This window comes from Rhinatrema bivittatum, chromosome 1, assembly GCF_901001135.1.
Source record: "Rhinatrema bivittatum chromosome 1, aRhiBiv1.1, whole genome shotgun sequence".
Classification (NCBI taxonomy): Eukaryota; Metazoa; Chordata; class Amphibia; order Gymnophiona; family Rhinatrematidae; genus Rhinatrema; species Rhinatrema bivittatum.
Genome location: NC_042615.1, coordinates 617,304,477 through 617,323,962, shown reverse-complemented (window position 1 = coordinate 617,323,962; position 19,486 = coordinate 617,304,477). Strand labels below are relative to the sequence as shown.

General features: G+C 40.2%; 1 protein-coding gene across 8 annotated transcripts in view; it reads right to left on the bottom strand.

Annotated features, from left to right (window-relative positions):
- PGGT1B (protein geranylgeranyltransferase type I subunit beta) overlaps positions 1–19,486 on the bottom strand; it is a 193,505-nt gene that overhangs the window by 55,518 nt on the left and 118,501 nt on the right. For all 8 annotated transcript variants that reach the window (XM_029571436.1, XM_029571386.1, XM_029571403.1 and 5 more), the window contains 2 exons: positions 3,837–3,882; positions 3,501–3,685 (listed from right to left, as the gene is read on the bottom strand). In XM_029571436.1, coding sequence (XP_029427296.1) covers positions 3,501–3,685; positions 3,837–3,882 — 231 coding nt within the window. The remainder of the gene's footprint in view (positions 1–3,500; positions 3,686–3,836; positions 3,883–19,486) is intronic.

The following is a 19,486-nucleotide window of genomic DNA, read 5'->3' as shown; positions in this document are numbered from 1 at the left end:
ATAAATGGCTGGAGAAGTCCATAAACTGCTATTAGTCAATAAGGAATAACCACTGCTTGATGCCAGCATTAGGAGCATGGGATTTATTTCATGTTTGGGTACTTGCCAGGTACTCGTAACCTGGATTGGCCCCTGTTGGATACAGGATGCTGGTCTTGATGGATCCATGTGCATCAATGGGCTGAGTGCATTGAGGAATACTATGTCAGGCATCTTGATGCATAAGCACAGTGTATTTCAATACATTGTGCAACAATGGTTGACGGTGCCAGTGAACTGTGCTTCGAGTGCTTGCACTTTTTTGATGCCAGTGACTGATTTCACTTTTTCTTTGATGCGGGGCAGCTGACTGAACTCGACCCCATGGCTTCAGATGTGCTGATGGGGGGGGGGGGGGGGAGGAAGAGTCTTCGAGGAACTGCTGCTAAACCTTTCCAGCAAGGCAGATGATGTGGCATTGTGGGAAAAGGATCTGCTGCGACCCCTTAGAGATTTACGCAGCTCCTTAATTCACTGTGTCCTGAAGCACAGGGACATCCATCCACAGGCATAATAGTTCTGTTGGTAATGCTCTGAGCCAAAGCAAATATAGCACAGCTCATGGCCATCGGTAATGGACATTACTTTTCTGCAGATACACCGCTTGAAGCCAATCAGCATTTTTCTTTTCTCTGTTACATTCTGGGGAGTCAAGGCCTCTTAGAAAGAAAAAACTTCTATTTATTTATAGTAGCGCTGAAAAGTGCAGCAAGGCAGCAATTAAGTGAAAATAGTTCTGAAGGATAAAGATCTAATTTAAAAGATTTTGTGAAATTTTTTTTTTTAGGAATGCCAGAGTACTCGTCCGTGCAAGTGCTCAGACAAAAAATGACTGAAGAGGTTTAAGAGGGAATACCTGCACGTGCTCAGTAGAGCTTAAATCTCTATCATCTTGGAGAGATGAGTGTTTGGTGACGCTGGATGATGTCACCTGCAAATAATGGCTAATTCAACCTGCTTATTGATGGAAAACAGAAGAAAAATTATATGGTTACTGGTCAGTCATGACAGGAGCAGTAAATATGGAAGATTATAATCTAAAGAGTGGGCTTTTGGTAAGATGGATAACATTAATACATATATACAGTTGTGCTCATACGTTTACATACCCCGGCAGAATTTGTAAGATGTGTAGTTAAGAAAACATGAGTGATTAGACAGAACACGTCCATTGTTTTTAATGTGTTTCAAACTAAAAGTATTATGCATCACAGAGTAGCACAATCAAACAAATAGCAGTAAGGGAAATAAAATGGTTCTGTTCAAAAGTTTACACACTCTTGAATGTTTGGGCTGATAATATATACACAAGTTGACACACACAGGTTGAATGGCAATGAAAGGTAGGTATCAACACCTTGCCTTGTTTGATTGTAATTAGGGTGTGTATAAATATTCAATGAGTTTCTTAGCTCTTGAGTAACTCTTGTGCATTTCAACCAGGGCTGCACTAACTTTGGTGGTTACTGAAGAATAGGGAAAGCAAATGTACTGTCAACGGATCTGCGAGCAAAAGTAGTTCAACTTTATAAATCAGGAAAAGGATATAAAAAGATATCCAAAGATTTGAAAATGCCAATCAGTACTGTCAAGCTCTGATCAAGAAGTGAAAATTATAGATTTTGTTAATACCAAGGTAGAACAAGAAAGATTTCACACACAACCATTATGAAAATTTGTTGGGATGCAAAGAAAAACAGACAAGCAACTTCTACTGAAATACATGCTTCTCTAAAACAAAGTGGTGTGGGTGTTTTATCAAGGTAGAGTTGCCAGAAAAAAGCCATCACTGCACCAATTCCACAAAACAGCCCACTTACAATACACCAAACAGTTCCTAGAGAAGCCTCAAAATTTCTGGAACAAAATAATTTGGACTGATGAGACGAAAATTGAGCTTTATGATCACAACTATAAAAGCTATGAAGAGAAGCACATCATCCCTACACTATGAAGCATGGAGGTGGATCTCTACTGTTTGGGGTAAGTGGGTGGGCTACAGCAGCACAGGGAATTTTGTCAAAATTGATGGCAGGATGAATACAGCATCTTATCAGAAAATATTGGAATAGAATTTGCATTCATTTGCCAAGAAGCTGCCCATGTGGCACACTAGGACTTTCTAAAACATAAGGACAAGTCGACCCTTCAGTGGCTGCAATAGAAGAAAATGAAGATTCTGGAGTAGCCATCACAGTCTCCTGACCTCAACATCATTGTTCCACTTTGGGAAGAACTCAAACATGCAATTCATACTAGACAACCAAAGAATATACAGGATCTGGTGGCGCTTTGCCAAGAAGAATGGGCAGCTTTATCGCATAAGAAAATAAAGGGCCTCATTCATAACTATCACAAAAGACTGCAAGCTATCATTTATGCAAAAATGGGGCAATACACAATATTAAGAACTAAGGTTATTCAAACTTTTGAACAGGACCATTTTATTATTTCCTTTATTGCTATGGTTTGTTTAATAATTGTGCAATTCTGTGATGCATAATAGTTTTAATAGTTGAAACACATTAAAAATAAAACTTGTTTTGTCTGATCACTCATGTTTTCTTAAAATGCTACACATCTTACAAATTCTGCCAGGGTTATGTAAACTTATGAGCACAACTGTAAACACTCAGAATAATACAAACATGTACGTATTTGAATTCATCACTACCTGCCTGCTTACCATGGAATAAAAGATATTATACCAAAAACAAAGATTTTTCTATAGGCACGGACAAAGAAAAGTCTTAAGCCATGCTTAAATCAGGAATAGGCATTATTTTTGGGCAAAGTGCTAAATAACCACAGTAGACAAACAAAAGCCAATGTTTTTGTATTTGAAGAATCACAGCAAATCGGGGGCTTTGCTTATTTGTACGTTTTCAGCGTAAACCATCAGTACTACTACTTACCAAATAAATGTTAAGATATGGGCATTTAAGTACACCATTTTAAATTAATTGAATTATGTTAAATTATTCAGCTTTTCAGCTGCATAAAACATACATAGCTGAACATAACAGAAGCTTTTTTCCAGTCTTCCTCTGCTGCATCCCACAACTTTCCTTTTTTTTCATGATTATACTTTTCCACCTTCCAAACAGATGAAACATTGCCATGATTTTCTACAGCTGAAAGCAGTGCACAATGCTCAAGAGGGCCTTTGGTCAATCCGTAGATATTTATTTTATTTATTTACTTTATGCCTTTTCACTAGTCACTCAAGATATGCTACGTAGGTAGATCATCACTCATTGCGCTTGCTTCTCTTGCCCCCTGGGGACTGTGAAAGCTGTTTTAGCAGCACCTCATCTTGGCAAGTTAAGGAGCAGGTAGAGTAAGTCAGGAATCAAACAAGCGTCTGCTGCTTGGCAATTCTAGCGCTGGCATGGGAAGAAGGGAGTGCCTAACGCAATAATATCAATAGTGTAACCTCTTAAGTTCTTACGCAACATTACCTTAAGAGTTGCTCCTACCCAAAAAGAGTAGCAAGTGTCTACAGGTTTATTGGGTCGTCCATGAAAGCCATTTTGCTGTCTCATTATACACCATCTCCTTATCCTGTCCAGTTCTCTCTCTGAAAAGACTTCCTCCAGTTTACCCATCAGATATAGTGATGCGATGCCACAGAAAGTGGAACCACCTATAATAAAAAAAAAAAAGGGACAAACCTGCCTAAGGTAAGCATTTTACTGCAAAAATGTTTCACTAACATGCCAGAGAGATAGATTTACTGCTAAACTCCTATAGTCATGTAAACGTATTAACATATATACAGGATTTAAGAGACTCACCATGTGACTCTAATCCAGCACCTTGAGCCAATCCATTGTCATAAGACTGAAAAAGAAAGAGACACTTTTGAAAAACAATAGTTTAGCCACTTTTTGAACTAATGCTTTCAAAGCAGTCCTTAAAGCTCAACCAACTTGAAAATCAGTGAAACTGAAGTAATCCATGAGTGTGCAGTGCTACAATATAGTATTACACAGCAAAACAGAGAAAAAATCTTTTAAATTAAATTAGAAGAAGTTTTCCCTGCAGTTTTGTGGGTTTTCTTCTGGATACATACATAAGGCTTCACCTAATTCTGAAGCTCCTTGACTCCGCATGGGCTCAGAGTGATACCAGGGAATAAACAGGATGGGGGGGGATTGGCTCAAACCTAGCCCCGAATCACAAAAAAATAAATACATTCAAAGTTATTTTCTTCATTTTTGGGTATACTGCAATATATTTTACAGGTATCCACTGCTGAGGAGAATTTCAACTTCGTAGACCTTTTGAGTTCATGAAGCTGAAATGCCTCCAAGCTTTGGACAGGCACCTGTCAGTGGAGCAGAATTTGCACTGATAAATCCACACCGGGGTTACAGTCTCCAAATGAAAAATGCAGCTGGGTTTCTAAGCTTGATGCTAAAGCACAGTCTAGGAACATGTTCTTTTTTAGATGCGAAATTTGTTTTAGGAACCAAATAAACTAAGGTCCCCTTTTTTCTGTCTTGCTCTTTTATTTAATTCCCAAGGAGATGCTTAAGCATTTAATGTTCCAGAAAGTTCCTCTTACTGTTATAAATTTGAGGTGCTGCTGTGCTGATCGGTGTGAAAACCCTGTTCACTCATTCGATCTTGAGGAGGGCATTAAGAGCAGAGAAGGCATCAAGAAAATTAAAAATGGATATTGTTCAAGATCACTATTTGGAGTTATTACAAGATTATAGAACTAGTTATCATAATGCCAAAAGGAGTTATATGAATCGGTTACAAGCGTCTATAAGTCAGCCAGTTTGGCCTTTGACAAAACAAGCAACAACAGATAACAAATATCCTAGAAGTGAGTGGCTGGCACAGTATTTTGAGGAAAAAACAATTTGCAATGCCAGTTTTTTTTATCCACTACACTAATCTGTGACTGACAGTTGTGCCAGCAACCTTACCTGGCCTGAGTTTACTGAAGGGTTTCTTTTTGATATAGATTGTGTGATTAATCAGGTTCTATGAATTGTTGGCTTGACCCTTGTCCTTTTGAGTATGTAAGAAGTTTGAAAGATCTCCACTATCCAATAATTAAATAGTTAACCAATCATATACAGGCCAATACAGTACAGTGCGCTCCGATGGAGCGCACTGTTAGCCGGTATTTGGACGCATGTTTTGGACGCGCTAGCTTTACCCCTTATTCAGTAAGGGGTAATAGCGCGTCCAAAACGTGCGTCCAACTCCCCCGAACCTAATAGCGCACGCAACATGCAAATGCATATTGATGGCCCTATTAAGTGAAAGAAGCTATTTTAGCCAAAAGATCTTCATTCAGAAATTGGAAGAAGGATCCAACAGAAGAAAATAGGATAAAGCATAAACGTTGGCAAGTTAAATGTAAGACATTGATAAGACAGGCTAAGAGAGAATGTGAAAAGAAGTTGGCTGTAGAGGCAAAAACCTTTTAAAATATATCCGAAGGAGAAAGCCTGTGAGGGAGTCAGTTGGACCGTTAGATGATCGAGGGGTTAAAGGGGCACTTAGAGAAGGTAAGGCCATCGTGGAAAGATTAAATGATTTCTTTGCTTCGGTGTTTATTGAAGAGGATGTTGGGGAGGTACCCGTAATGGAGAAGGTTTTCATGGGTAATGATTCAGATGGACTGAATCAAATCACGGTGAACCTAGAAGATGTGGTAGGCCTGATTGACAAACTGAAGAGTAGTAAATCACCTGGACCGGATGGTACACACCCCAGAGTTCTGAAGGAACTAAAAAATGAAATTTCAGACCCATTAGTAAAAATTTGTAACCTATCATTAACATCATCCATTGTACCTGAAGACTGGAGGATAGCAAATGTAACCTCAATATTTAAAAAGGGCTCCAGGGGCCATCCGGAAAACTACAGACCGGTTAGCCTGACTTCAGTGCCAGGAAAAAATAGTGGAAAGTGTTCTAAACATCAAAATCACAGAACATATAGAAAGACATGGTTTAATGGAACAAAGTCAGCATGGCTTTACCCAGGGCAAGTCTTGCCTCACAAATCTGCTTCACTTTTTTGAAGGAGTTAATAAACATGTGGATAAAGATGAACCGGTAGATGTAGTATACTTGGATTTTCAGAAGGCGTTTGACAAAGTTCCTCATGAGAGGCTTCTAGGAAAAGTAAAAAGTCATGGGATAGGTGGCGATGTCCTTTCGTGGATTGCAAACTGGCTAAAAGACAGTAAACAGAGTAGGATTAAATGGACAATTTTCTCAGTGGAAGGGAGTGGCTGTCAAACCCGCTGACAGCCGCCGCTTCCATCAAAAAAAAGAGGCGCTAAGGACGCGGTAGTGTCCCTAGTGCCTCTTTTTACCGCCGGGCCTAATTTTAATAAATTAAAATACTGAATCATGCGCACAGGAGAGCGGGTGCTCGCCCGCTTTCCCGCGTTTTTACTGTATCGGCCCGTGAGCTTTATTACCTGATTGCTTAAAGATTGCTACAGTGCATTCTGTACTGAAGAATATGAATATTCCATGGGATGATCTGACAAATTTTTGCCCAATATCAAATTTTCCCACATTGGCAAAAATAATAGAAAAATGTGTGTTAATTCATTTTGATGAGTTTATAGAAAAGATATCCATATTGACTAAAAATCAATTTGGCTTTAGGAAGGGATTTAACATGGAGCGTCTCTTATCTTTGCTTATGGATTCCCTCTGTAGTTAAATTGACACTGGGGGAACTGGGTTATTGGCACAGTTAGATGTATCTGTGGCGTTTGATACCGTGGATCATAATCTGATGATGAAACGTCTGTGTCAGCTAGGAGTAGGCGGGCAGGTATGTAAATGGTTTGTGAGTTTTTTGTTTGGGAGAAAAACTAAAGTCCAACAGGGTATGGATGTTTCAACCTGGAGGACTTTACGCTCAAGGGTACCTCAGGGTTCAGCCCTATCCCCTGGGTTAATATTTTGTTGGCTCTACTGGGTTCTCTTTTGACAAGCTTGGGAATACCATACTTTTATTTATATAGACGATGTGTAGTTGTACAGTGCAAATGATGTGAAGGGGTCTGATAGTGCTCCCCCTGTTGGAATGTTTGGGAAAGGTTAGAAATTGGTTGGGGGGGGGGGGGGGCGGGGGGATGTCTCTTAACATGGCCAAGACAAACTTTATGGGGTGGAAAAAAAAGTGCCGCCATTGAATTTACAAATTAGTTATGAAGGAAATGATTTACCAATTTTATCTGAAACTAGACGCTTAGGAGTTTTATTAGATTGTGGCTTAACCCGTTCCTCTCGTGTCAAACAGGTGGTGAAGGCTGTATTTTTTTAAATTAAAGTTGATAACTCTGAAATCTGTTACCAGAGCAATTATGTCGATCAGTGGTCCAAGCCATAGTAACTGGCCAGCTTGACTACTGCAATAGCCTCTGGAGTGGCTTGCCAGACAAACTGTTACAACCAATACAAATGGTGCAGCATGCTTGTTGCTAGAGTTATAAGTGGTAAGGGGTGTTGGGATCTTATAACCCCAGTATTACAGGATTTACATTGGCTCCCCATAAGAGGCCATTCGTATTTTAAATTATTGGTTTTAATACATAAACTAATGTATTAAACAAGGTCATCCCCGATGAGGGATAGATTTAGGTGATATGAGCCTGGATGGTTATTGCGTTCTGAGGGGGCTGGACAATTGGTGGTCTGCCCTTTATCAAAGTATAAAATTAATTTTATATGAAGCAGGCTGTGACTTATGGAACATACTCCCTAAGGTCCTTCGCTTAGAAAGATTTATTAAAATTTAGGAAAGGAGTAAAAACATGTCTGTTTCAAAAGATGTTTACTTAGGTTTGACAGAATTTTAATGGTGGTCTGCCCTTTATCAGAGTATAATGTAAGTAGTATATTTATTATGTACATTTATCTGCACCAGACGATATATAGGAGGGTAGCAGACTAGAAGTATCTTAAACAAACAGCTAAAGAATGGATTGTGGAAAGTGATTTTTTTGAAAGAGGGGTGTGTGACTATAAAATAACAGCACATCTTATTTCAAAAGCATAAAAAAATATATTAAGAAAAGAAAGAAGAGAAATCTATTAGCACAGCTTTCAGTTTCCTGCAGCGGCTCAGAGGCGCATTCTGTGGTAAGAGAAGATTCTATGGTGCATTTGTATATTTTTATATATTAAATAATGTAAATTTTATTTTACATTATAAAATAGTAGTTTTCAATAGTCTCGCCACAAAATTACACTTTTTTGGGGTGGGGAAAAAGGATCTCAAGGAATTGGCACATGGAGGAATGAGAGGAGAGGCAGAGGACCAGGGCTATGGGAGTAAGAAAGGGAGAGGATGGGAGAGAGGAGAAGGAGAGAGAGACAAGTCTAGGGAAATGAGGTTGATGAGAGGGAGGACCACCTCTGGTGTCACTTTTGTTTGTTAACTGGGACTCTTGCCTTGTCCTCCACATGGCAATGCACAGCACTAATCACTGCGACAACAGGCCAACCTTAAAAACCATGCAAAGTCAATACTCAGAGAGCTAGGGGGGCAAGTAAGTTATCCGTGTAACTTTATCCAGATATTCAGAGGAATTTACCCAGATGTCTCCCACTGATATACCCAGATGAAGTTGTGCACATAAAGTTACCCAGATAACATTAGGAAAGGTATTTTTCCTACCAGACTTGCACATCTGATGCTGCACAGCACTCAACATCTGCACAGCGGCTAAAATTCAATCCCATCCCAGAATTCCTCTATAGCGCTGCCTTTTTTTATTCAGATAAATTTTGTGTGAACAATGGGTTGTAAGCACAAACTTTATCCACTTTTTTTTTTTTTGGGGGGGGGGGGGGGGTGAGTGGGAGAAGGAATATTCAAATCATGGCTTCTGTCCAGCCAACTTCAAAAGTTAGCTGGACAAAACCTTTGAATATTGACTTCATGTATTTTTTTTTTTTTAAATCATCTGCTGACTGATCTCTTTGTATATTACTAGAAGGAACAGGCCTAGGGGGTGTTTAGCACACAGGACTCCTGCCCAGTACAGCAGCAGCAGTACAGTAAAGGCTGGTTCCACTCTGAGCCTGCTATAACCTGGGACTATTGTTATCATGCCCCGTCCTCACACTGAGCCACTGCCCAACAGCGACACCTGCTGGCTGGTGCAAAGACACACTGATATCTTGTTTCAAGGGAGCCGCTGTCTGTGTCCTCCACTAAGAAGACTGATGCAGAGAAGGCAGGGCTGAGTGTGGTGGTGGTGATAGGGAGATCTAACTGTGAAAAAAAAAATATCCTGACTGTAGCAAATGAAGCCACATGGAACCTCAACATCTATCACAGAGCAAGACTGAAACAGGTTATATTTCAAGCTCATACGTAAGGGAAGCAATTATTTAAAATTTCTTTTGGATAAAACAAGACCTCTGAGGCAGTTTCTTTCTAAAGAACAGGAAAGTTGCCATTTGGTACGAGCCATCTTTCATGACTACTATATTATCTCACTTGCATGCAAAGGAAAGTAAGGATCCCCATGCAGTCCTGCTACTTCCTTAACATGATGTGAACAGCCTGCCCACAATCCTGTTTGTACTCCGTTTTTATCTTACATCAGAAAACTATACAAGAGGTAAGTTTAATGTGCTGTGACATTTTCAGCAAAGCTTAGAATTATGGCTGACTGGCTGATGTAACTCAGCTACTTAGTGGCTCTAAAAGGTTTTAAATATTTATGGTGTTTTCCTCCAGGAACTCCCAATGGGATGCTCTTCTGCCTTGAATTCATAGTGTTAATTCCTTCAAAAAATATCCACAAAACAGAAGATGTTGAGGATAAAAGACTAGATTTGTACTTTCTCCTCAATTCAGCAACTACTGTTCCTACACTTACTGGTACAGAGGTTAGAGTATCAAAGATTACACTGGTGTTGCTTTACTTATCAGGCTAGCTGTTAATTTATTTATTTATTTATTTATTTAAGAGTTTTTTATATACCGGGGCACGTTAAAAACATCACCCCGGTTCACAGTGTAACGTAACGTAGCAACGGGCTTTACAATAATTTAGAGTAGATAAACATAGGTAAACATTATTTAGATTTACAGCTATTCACAAGGTGTCCGGTCTTTAACTATTCACAAAGGTGTCAGGTATATGGTATTGGAGGGGAGAAGGAGGGTGGGAGGGGGAGGAGGAGGGTGGGAGGGGGGGTACAGTGATGTGGGGGGGAAGAGGGGGGTAATGGTTGTTAAGTTCAGGGGGGTGTGTCAGTCGAGGGTCGTATCTTTAGTCGGGGTATGCTAGTTTGAAGAGCCAGGTTTTCAGATTCTGTTTGAATTTTTTATGGCAAGGTTCCTGGCGTAGGTGGGGTGGCATTTTGTTCCATTGGGATGTGCCTGCTATAATGAATGATCTTTCTCTGATTGAGGCATGTTTGATGACTTTGGGGGAGGGTGTCAGGAGTTTGGCTTGATGCTGTTTTCTAGTAGGTCTGGTTGTGTTGTGGATGTGGAGATGTTCAGGGAACCAGTGCATGTTTTGGTTGTGAATGGCTTTGTGTATGAGGGTAAGGGATTTATAGATTATCCTGGAGTTTACTGGGAGCCAGTGTAGGGATTGAAGAACTGGGGTGATGTGGTCATGACGGTGAGTATTTGTGAGGATGCGGGCGGCAGCATTCTGTAGGAGCTGTAATGGTTGAAGGGTGTTTTTTGGGAGACCTAGTAGGATGGCGTTGCAGTAGTCCAGTTTGGATAGGATCATGGCCTGCAGTACTGTTCGGAAGTCAGCAGTGTGTAGGAGTGGTTTGATTCTCTTCAAGGTGTGGAGTTTGAAGAATCCGCTCTTTATGGTGTTAGATATGAATTTTTTGAGGTTAAAGTGGTTGTCTATCCATATGCCTAGGCTGCGGACGAATTGTGTGGGAGGGCAGTCTGGTGGGGAGGGGGAAGAAAGGCTGAGTGTGGGAATGCTGGGGGGAGAGAGGATGAGTAGTTCGGTTTTGTTGGTGTTGAGTGCTAGGAAGTTGTCGGTGAGTAATTTGTTTATTTCAGATAAGGCAGATTTCCAAGTTTTCATTGCGTTAGTGATAGAGTCTGTTATAGGTATGAGTAACTGTACGTCGTCTGCATATATGAAGTGTTGGATGCCCAGTTTGGAGAGCAGTATGCAGAGGGGTATGAGGTAGATGTTAAAAAGGGTAGAGGAGAGGGATGAGCCTTGAGGAACTCCTTGTGATAGCTTGACTGGTTTGGATTCATTGCGGCCGATTTTTACTCTATAGCTCCTGTCATGTAGGTAAGACTGCAACCAGAGAAGGGCGTTGTCTGTGATGCCAATTTCCTTGAGGCGCTTAATGAGTATGTTGTGATTAACTGTGTCGAATGCCGCCGATATATCTAGAAGTGCGAGTATATGGGGCTGACCTTTGTCCAGGGCTTTGAGTATAGTTTCCGAAAGGGAGATAAGTAGGGTTTCTGTGCTGTGGTGTTTGCGGAAACCAAACTGGGAAGATGAGAGAATATTGTGGTCTTCTATGTATTCTGTAAGTTGTTTATTAATTATTTTTTCGAGTATTTTGGAAAGGAACGGGAGGTTTGACACTGGGCGATAGTTGGCTGGATCAGTGGTGTCTAAGTCTGGTTTTTTGAGGATGGGTTTTATAATGGCTTGCTTAAGTTCTGTTGGGACTTGGCCCATTGAGATAGATTTGTTCAGGACATTTGCGATGTGTTTGGCAATTGATGTAGGGTTTGAGATTAGTGTTATAGTGGGCAGATTGTCTGATGGATGATAGGCGGGTCTGAGTTTTTTGATAGTATTTTCAATTTCTAGTGTGGATGTGTTTTCGAAGTTTGTGAGGGTGGTGTTTGAGGTTTGAGTGGGTGTAGTGGGATTGTATTGGTCATTTGGAGTATTGCTGGGAGTTGTATTGCTGGGAGATGTTGAGATCGGGAGATTGGGGTGAGGTGAGAAACGAGCCATAATGGTCTGTACCTTAGTGTTGAAGTATGATGCTAATTTTTCACATTTTGTTTCATAGTCGTGATCAAGGTTGTGTCTGTCTGGTGCTGTGATAAGGCTGGTTACGTACTGGAAGAGGGCTTGTGGGTTGAACTGGAACTGGTGGATTCTTGCGGCATAGAAGTCTTTTTTTGCTTTTTCAGTGGCTTTTTCAGTGAGGATAAAAGACTAGATTTGTACTTTCTCCTCAATTCAGCAACTACTGTTCCTACACTTACTGGTACAGAGGTTAGAGTATCAAAGATTACACTGGTGTTGCTTTACTTATCAGGCTAGCTGTTAATGAATATAAGGTGGTTTCCACTTGTCTTTCTGGAATAACACAAGTCTCTCTGCATTCACTTATTACTGATTGTGCAAAGGTGTCTAACAACATTACCCTGAATGCAGTAGTAGCAAAAAAAAAAAAAACAACAAAAACCCCCCCCCCCAAAAAAACAAACAGTAGACCAATAAAATTAAGATTCTCCTTTGATTTGAATTTCATTTCCGTCATAAAGAAACAGTGAAAAATATTTGAGAATGTGGCCTTATCTAGCCAATCCCATTATCATCAACCTAAGAAAACTAGGGTTCTATCATGTTAGTAGAAAAGTCTGAATAAATACAAAACTCCATGAAGAGGCAAGATGATTTTTTTTTTTGGTAACAAGATGTTTGGCAAAAGTAAAGATGCACACTGTTTTTATTCTAAAGTGCAAAAGTATAAGAAAATAAAACATACCAAAAAAATAAAGGAAACCAGGGATAACTGTGAAAGCAACAGATAAAAACGAGTTGATACTTTTGAGCAATTTTGAAAGTATTGTTGTTTGGAGTTAAAAGGAAATAGAAAACAGTCATGACTTATGCCCACAAAAGGAAGGAAACTCAGATGTCTGCTGCTACATCAGACTTATCCACTGCAGCTCATGTGACCAAAGAAACCTCAGAAGAGCATGTCTGCCTATCCTTTACTTTCTGAGAAGACAAGACGCAGCGCTGCTAGGCTGAGCCACCTCAAACACTCCATTGATGTACCTTTTTCTTTCCTATTACACCAATGATCATTGTTGAATATTTATAATAGAAGAGGCTTTTCTATAATCAATCTTTTCCGTCCCAGCCCCTTACTGGATTTCACACTCCAGTGCCTGTAGTACAATTCCTTGCTATAGAAAGGAGTAAAAATGCAAAATAAGTACTGAGAATGCAAGACAATTGGGCAGAAGTAGGAAAAGGGGTGAGATTCCTGCTACATACAGGGTAGTCAGGTACAATGGGGATGGAAATGCAATGCATTTCACTTATGGAAGATCCAGCCAAACTAAACAAGAGCAAATAGCTCAAATAAAAACATACTGAATGCTTTCTATTATTCATTATTTACAACTGACATTTCATTTACAGTGCATTCAGAAAGTATTCAGACTTTTTTCACAGTTTGTTACATTACAGTCATTCTAGAATGGAGAGAATGCATTTTTATCCCCCTTTAATCTACACACAATACCCCATAATGACAAAGCAAAATCAGGTTTGTTGAAATGTAAGGAAATTAATTAAAAAAAAAATCCTGAAATATCACATTTACACAAGTATTCAGACTCTTTACTTAGTACTTTGTTGAGACACCTTTTGCAGCATTTACAACCTCAAGTCTTTCCTTTTTTTTTTTTTTTTTGTAAAAAATATTTATTGGCAAGGAAACACAACCAGGCCGCCATGAGCCCACACAAAGAGTATGTCATCACAGAACAACAAAGGATAACTGTAGAACAATAGAGTCAAACCATGACATCAGAACATGTGTCAGGACAGCTGGAGTATATCCATCCCATTACCTTTTTACCATTTAAACAGTCCCCAAACCCAAACCGACCGAACCCATCTCCTAACCATACAGCCCACACTCATACCACATTCTCACCATTCAACAAGCACTCCCCTGACTCCCCTTACTACCCCCTACCCCCAGAGACCTTAGAATCTATCCAGTCAGTATATCCACTCTCCTGTAACCCCAGTTGAACACTTCCTGGCAATAGCGAAACCCAGATAGTCCACCAAGCACCATACAGTTTGTCGGGCTTCTGATTTCCTTTTAGAAAGCCCAGGCGCTCCATCTGCAGAAGGGACGCCATATGTTGAAACCATGCTGTCGTAGAGGGAGGCGTATGTGGGTCCGCCCATACCGATAATACGGTATGGCATGCCAGCAATATTGCCAATCTACTAAATTTATCTTTAGAACTGCTGGGATCCGCAGAGCAGGCTTGTGGGCTAGACAGAAGAAACGTCCCGGAAGAGGGAGTCTGTACACTTGTACCTTGGTAAATGACATTGAACACAGTGGACCAGAAGGGCTGCAAAGTCTGACATTGGTACAGCCGGTGTACCAACGTGCCTTCATCTCGCTCATACTTGATGCAAAGAGGAGAATACACACTTCCCCATCTTAAACAGACAAACATCATCGCAGTAGACCTGATGTAGGATTTTAAATTGTACTTCCCGGAGCCCAATATCAGGTACTTGTCGATGCACTGCCTCAAAGTTCCGTGTTATCTACGAGACAGTAATTGACTTGCCGAGAATAGCAGTCCATTTTGTTGCCAAGAAATCCAAGCGACTATCCTTCTGCATCATCCGGCCAAATTTAGCCCAACCAGTCACAGTGTTGTCAAGTTTAGCTATGTCAAAAACCTGAGTAGCAAAGGCCGATTCCAGCTCCACCTGCACAGACGTCCATTTAAAGGAGGACAAGTAGTGGCGAGTTTGCAAGTATGCAAGGAATTGGTTGGTTGGCAAGTGATAATTTTTAGCTAGGGTAGCAAAATCTAGCAATACTTAGTTAGCATGATCATAAAAGTGAAAGGCATACATAGCCCCCTTATGTGCCCACAGATGAAACAGTGCCCCGCAGTCCCTACCCGGTACAAATCCTACATTCCCCGTTAAGGGCACCAACAGCGAGAGGAGCCCCACCATACCTCCCTGCCGACGGAGCCACCGCCAAGCGGAAATACAAGGTGACATCAATACTCTGGGGTAGTCCAGTTTGTGGTGCTCATTCACACTTGCTTGTATAAAGCTTAGGGGTGACCAAGGGGTAGCCAACCCACTCACCAACTCAGGCACACAGTATTTGTACTCCCCCGTGAGCCATTCTCCCACAAACCACATTTGACAAGCGACGTTATAAATGCGAAAGTCTGGCAGGCCATACCCTCCTTTCTCCCGAGCACATGCCATGGTTGCATAGCTGAGACGCGCCCGCTTCCCTTTCCGCAAAAACCTTTGTAATGTTGCATACAGGCGCCTGAGATCACCCTCTCAGAGCCAACATGGAACCATGTGGAGAACATAAAGAATCTTAGGAGCTAAATGGATATTGAATTTAATTACACTTTGTGATCAGGTAATATTGTATTTTATAAAATTTGCTTCATGGAGTATAATTAATGCTCAACAATTTTAATGTGGAAATAGTTAAAATGAACAGTGTCTTTTTTGTTTGTTTTCTAAATAAAATGTTCAATACTTTACTTTTGACTTATAAATTTAATATTGTGTGTCTAAAAAACTTGATTTTTATATCTGAATTACCTTTTCCGTGATATATATATATAGGACAATACTTTAATTTTATTTATGAAAGAGCAGTACCAAAAGGATTGTTTTATATCGTACTAAATCATGGTTGGTTGCATATAATCGCCCTTACCATGCATGGTGACTGGTTGCGAAGGTAAATCTATTCACAAGTTAAAATAATAATGGTGATATCTAGCTAAATGAACATTAACTAGTAGTTACTCTGCCTCTTATATAATTCTTTTTACATAGTGATTTACCTTTATGTAAACACTTTTTTGTTAATTATTTAAAGCAGAAATTAGTAGTTCCTATCAATTATGAGGTCCTTGTTATGGTTTTAGTGCTACAACATATGTGACTATTTATTTAATCAACGTTGGACAATTAGCTAATTTTTATATAAGGATCAAAAGATGTAGTAACATTTTTTGGATAATGGTCAACAATTTCTTCTTTTATCTCTGTAAAAAAAATACATTTTGTTTTTAGATATTCTATACAGCTCTCTTTGGAAAACTTTATCCACTTTTCAGAACAAACCTTCATAAGGTAATTTACTTATTAATACATGCCTTTTTTTCTTAGTGAATCTCTTTCAGTCTGGTTATATTTTTAATGCAAAGAATTATATGGTATTGTTATTTCATTAATGGAACATGTTATTTTATTATTGAAACATTACTCATTTACATTTATGTTTTAATTTGGTGTTTAAATTATACAATTGTATTGATGGTTCACTGATACAACATAAGTATACATTTCATATTTATTTTATTTATAGCCCCTGCGTGCGCAGAGCCTATTTTGCATAGGCTCGGCAGCGCGAGCATGTCCTGGGGCTTGCTAAAATGGGCAGTCCGGGGACATGTCCGGGGGCGTGCCTGCGGTCTGGGGGCATGGCCGAGTGCCCCGACACAGCGATCTGTGTCGGGACCTGGCCAGCTGCCAGGCATAATTCCATCGAACAAGGTGGGGGAGGGGGGGGAATCCAAAAAAAGGTTCCCTCCGAGGCCGCTCCAATTTCGGAGCGGCCTTGGAGGGAACGGGGAAAGCCATCGGGGCTCCCCTTGGGCGGCAGTGCGCACATGTTATAAAATCGGGTGTACATTTGTGCATGCTGGGTAGCGCGCACAAATGTACCCCGTGCGCGTAGGAATTAAAATCGGCCCCACAGCCTTTAATTAAGGAGAAACTCGGCCAGAGTTGGACAAGAGTATTTTATTCAATTTTGAGTTAAATAAAGACCTTTGTATTCAATGACTGGTCTCTCTAATTTTCTTGCTTTCTGCATTACGAGACCATCCTCCACTTTTCTTCATTTGCATCATATTTTCTATTTTAATACAAGTGCTTTAACGTTGTATAGATTTGACTGAAGATTTATGTATAAATAATAAAACAAATCCACCCACAAAAAAAAACAAACCCCAAAAACAAAAGAGGACAGACCTACATTTTCAGTTTCCTGATGGCACTGATATGCAAGATAAACAGCTTGGGGGGAAAAAAAAAGTGGAAAGGAAGAGGGAACTGAAGCCACTGCTAATGATTTCTCCTCACCACAACATTGAAGCACACCTACAGAGACATTTCCCTGACAAAATGGAAGCGCAAAACATCAACATTGTTACATGATTCAGAGATCCCATAACAAGAAAGAGATGAATGTTATTTTATGTAGCCCACTTTGTTCTGTATTACTTGAAAAATGTGGAATTTAAATTTGGAATAAGTCCAGGATGCACACTTCGCACATCTCCCAAAACATGATCCCTAATGCAAAGGCTTGGCAGCTCACAGTTTGATTCGATTTGTATATTCGATGCAGAGTTCTCTGCCTCCGAACATTTTATTAATGATCCTCAAGTTATTCTAAATTTTAACTCAGTAGAATTCCTCAGCTCACGATTCCCAATACTGGCACCAAGGAGTTAACATGTTTTGTAAACAGATCTTTCTCTTTTGCTCTAGACAGTCTGTGTTTTAGCATGACAAATTAGCACATCTCATACATGGTAAAGCTCTAGTGAACGACACAAGGGATTAGTAAGAAGAGCAGTTCTATTCCTACTATTCACTTTTATAGCACTATTTGAAATATACAGCAGAGTACAAACACACATGAGACAGTCCCTGATCTAAAGAGCTTACAATCTAAACAGAGGAACATATAGGACAAACGACTTTGGGAATTTTATTTATTAAGAAAATGGTTAAAATCAGTAAGTCTTCAGTGGGATAATAGGGGGTTAACATTTAAAAGCAGCCTCAAAAAGCTGGGTTTTTACACTGGATTTGGGTAAGTTTGCTCTCAAACACCTGCATGCTAGCTCTTAAGACTGTTTGTACGATAACCTCCAACCCATGTCACAATTTGTGCATACTAAATACAGAAAGTTTGCAAACTATGACTTGCATTCACACTGACAGCTATAAATAGGCCTCATTAACTTGCAAATGGTGACATAAGATGTGGCTAAAGAAAACCACATCACTATCGCAGTAGAGAAGAATATGGTCCTTTTTCCCCAGTAATAACTGGTAGTATACTTTCAAAGTAACACTGTGCTAAAGCGATAAGTCCATAAGGGATTTAAGCAAGCACAAGTCAGTCCACTGGTTCCCAAAGGACCCACAGGATATTTGCAATAAATATGCATGAGAAATTTGCACACACTGCCTATACTGCATAAAAATCTCTCTCATGCATACTCACTGCGAATATTTTGAAAACCTGATGGCCTGGGGGACCCCAAGACAGGTTTGGGAACCAATGAGTCAATCCAAAATAGCCAATTACTTGGACACACGCCACGCCACTGTAAACCATCATCCTGACCGATCTCTCCCCTTATGAAACAGCCCAGTAAATTGTGCACAGGGGCATAAAGGGCGGGTTCTCTTTATATTGTATAACAAAGAATACAATGCCACACAATATCAATAATGAGATAAAATGAGTAGCACAAAACACACGTTATGATAGGTAGAAAAGTTCCCTGTCCAAAACAGTTTACAATGAGCTTTAAGTAGGATCTTTTAATCAGGTTGATTCCACCCAGCTATCCCAGGAATAGCAGTCCCTGGATAATATCCTGATATACAGGCCAATGCGATAACCTGTGTGTTAAAACTTTGTGCTGAACATCAGTGCACAGTTTCTTAATGCAAAGGTACATTTTTTAAAACTCCCAATGCAGTAAGCTAATGCTATGCTACCGGTAATACATCGAGAGTTAAAAAAAAATGTGCAGATGCAAAAGGGAGCTCTAAGAAATAAACAGATGTCACAAGGGAGTAAGAATGCATTGGGACTGGAACCTTCAATAACAGTGCTGCTGCCCTCTTGCCTTTTTGTTTCTGTGATCAGGCTTTTAATTGCAGAGCGGGGAGAGGAGAACTGCCGCCCCGCCCCCCCCCCCCCCCCATCAGCTGTTCCAGGCTGAACTGCAGCAGTGGCAGGTGCCTGAGGGGAGAAGGAAATTTTAAAGAAAACACAACCATACCAGGGCTAAGAGGTATGGGGTTGGTGCTGGGAAGGCTGCTGTGAAACTGAAGCAGTTAGAGAGAAACCCTACCCCCCAAAATCTCCTAAACGGCAGCTGCAGGCCTATCTCCAGTTACTGATTCTACTCTCTGGCCACTGAAAACTTTACTCCACTTCTGAACACGAGTAACATTTGCAGCACTAAGAAAATGAAAGTTAAGCCAGCACTCCTCTCTGCAGTTCGAGAACTGGTTAATACCCTCATTAGCATGGAATTTCCATGCAAGGGTGTTAAATAGAACATACATTTTATAAGCATTAAATTCCTGCCTGCACTGGCTGCAATGTTTATGCTCACAAAA